We start from the raw sequence: 1,460 nt of genomic DNA, 5'->3' as shown, positions 1-1,460 counted from the left end.
GGGCGCTGACCGCCCTCTGCCCGCAGGAAGAAGAAGAAGGCAAAGGACAAGGCCCAGATCCTGGAGCAGATCGTGAGCAGCAAGAAGCAGGAGGAGGAGAAGAAGCGCGGCCTGGACAAGCGGACCCCGGCGCAGGTGGCCTACGAGAAGATGCAGGAGAAGCGGGTAGGGCTGCCCTGCCTGGGCCAGAGCTTGTCTGGGGGTTCGGGGCGGGGATCTAAAACCCCCAATCGACCCCTCAGATGCGGCCCCTGAGGCGCTACAAGTGCTGGAAGTAACCGGCCTCTCTTGTGTCTTCCTCCAGCAAATGGAGAGGATCCTGAAGAAAGCGTCGAAAACCCATAAGCAGAGAGTGGAGGTAAGCTAAATTATCCTGACTTATTCAGGCCGGTGTGTATTTATCAGCACGCAGGCTCGTTGGGCGGGAGGAAACACAGAAGCGGGGAGGCAGAGGGTCTTGCGGTTGAACGGTGGTGATGCCCGCACCAAAGAGTAAACGTTTTCTTTCTCCTTCTCTCCCCCAGGATTTCAACAGGCACTTGGATACTCTGACTGAGCATTACGACATTCCTAAAGTCAGCTGGACTAAGTGAACGGACTGCTTTTCAAGGCTTTGGATGAGGAGTTGTGTTTTGTTTGTCTGGGACAGGGTTGCCATGTAAATCTGTGTATTCTCCATGTTGAATGTTTAATATATCTTCTGAACGTTTATGACTCTGTACTGTCTTGTTTCGTTGTTTTGGTTTTTAAAACCGAGTATTCAACCGAGCATCTTGGCTGATGAGCTCTGATTTACAGAGGTGCAGAGGGCTGGGGTTTTTGTAGTGCTTAAGCGGGATTAAAGCCAAAATCAATTGCTGGAAGATGTTCCTTTATTTGTTGGATACTAACAGTTCCCCTTTTTAGAAGCAAAGAGTCTGACAGTTTCATGTAGCCTAAGCTTCCCTTATAAGCTGTAGTAATTGTATCATTTCTTTCTATCTCGAGTTCTTTCAGAGGTGGGGGGGTCTGCTGTAATTTGCAACTTTGATGTAGCTTCTTATTAAAATGCTGCTTTCATCCTTTTTTTGGTGCTGACTTACCTAAAAAATCAGGGGCAGTGCATGGGTGGAACAGTTGCTTGCGCATGGAGTTTTTGAAGTGCCTTGCCTGCCTTTACAATTCTTACTCCCTTTGAGAGATGACGCGTATCTCGATGTTTAAAATCCTCACATGCCTCTTAAACCCGAAAATTGTTCTTAAACCTGAGTATCGTCCACTCTGCTGTCGCTCGTTGGGCCCGGGGTGCTCAGCGTCTGCCCTGGGGGCTCCCCTGTGGGCTGCGGCCCCTCGTCCCGGCGCCGTTGGCGCCCAGACCCGCTCCCGGTGCTGTTTGGGCGCTGTGGGACCGATTCCCAGCGGGGAAAAACACCCCGTGGCAGCCCACACCGGGGCTATTTAACACTCGGTGAGCCCAGATG

General features: G+C 51.4%; 2 protein-coding genes across 2 annotated transcripts in view; both read left to right on the top strand.

The window, feature by feature from the left end:
* Window positions 1–1,063, top strand: part of RAB8A (RAB8A, member RAS oncogene family) — a 16,842-nt gene extending 15,779 nt beyond the window's left edge. Inside the window, exons 8-10 of the mRNA XM_009318428.1 lie at window positions 27–165; window positions 305–358; window positions 525–1,063. Of these exons, the coding sequence (XP_009316703.1) occupies window positions 27–165; window positions 305–345 (180 nt within the window). The 3' untranslated portion in view covers window positions 346–358; window positions 525–1,063. The remainder of the gene's footprint in view (window positions 1–26; window positions 166–304; window positions 359–524) is intronic.
* A 117-nt stretch (window positions 1,064–1,180) lies between these two features.
* The window catches only part of AP1M1 (adaptor-related protein complex 1, mu 1 subunit), a 9,126-nt gene continuing 8,846 nt past the window's right edge, over window positions 1,181–1,460 (top strand). Inside the window, exon 1 of the mRNA XM_009318427.1 lies at window positions 1,181–1,381. Coding sequence (XP_009316702.1) covers window positions 1,181–1,381 — 201 coding nt within the window. The remainder of the gene's footprint in view (window positions 1,382–1,460) is intronic.

Source organism: Pygoscelis adeliae, unplaced genomic scaffold (assembly GCF_000699105.1).
Source record: "Pygoscelis adeliae isolate BGI_AS28 unplaced genomic scaffold, ASM69910v1 Scaffold582, whole genome shotgun sequence".
Lineage (NCBI taxonomy): Eukaryota > Metazoa > Chordata > Aves > Sphenisciformes > Spheniscidae > Pygoscelis > Pygoscelis adeliae.
The sequence above is the reverse complement of the archived record's forward strand: the minus strand, read 5'-3'. Positions and strand labels throughout refer to the sequence as shown.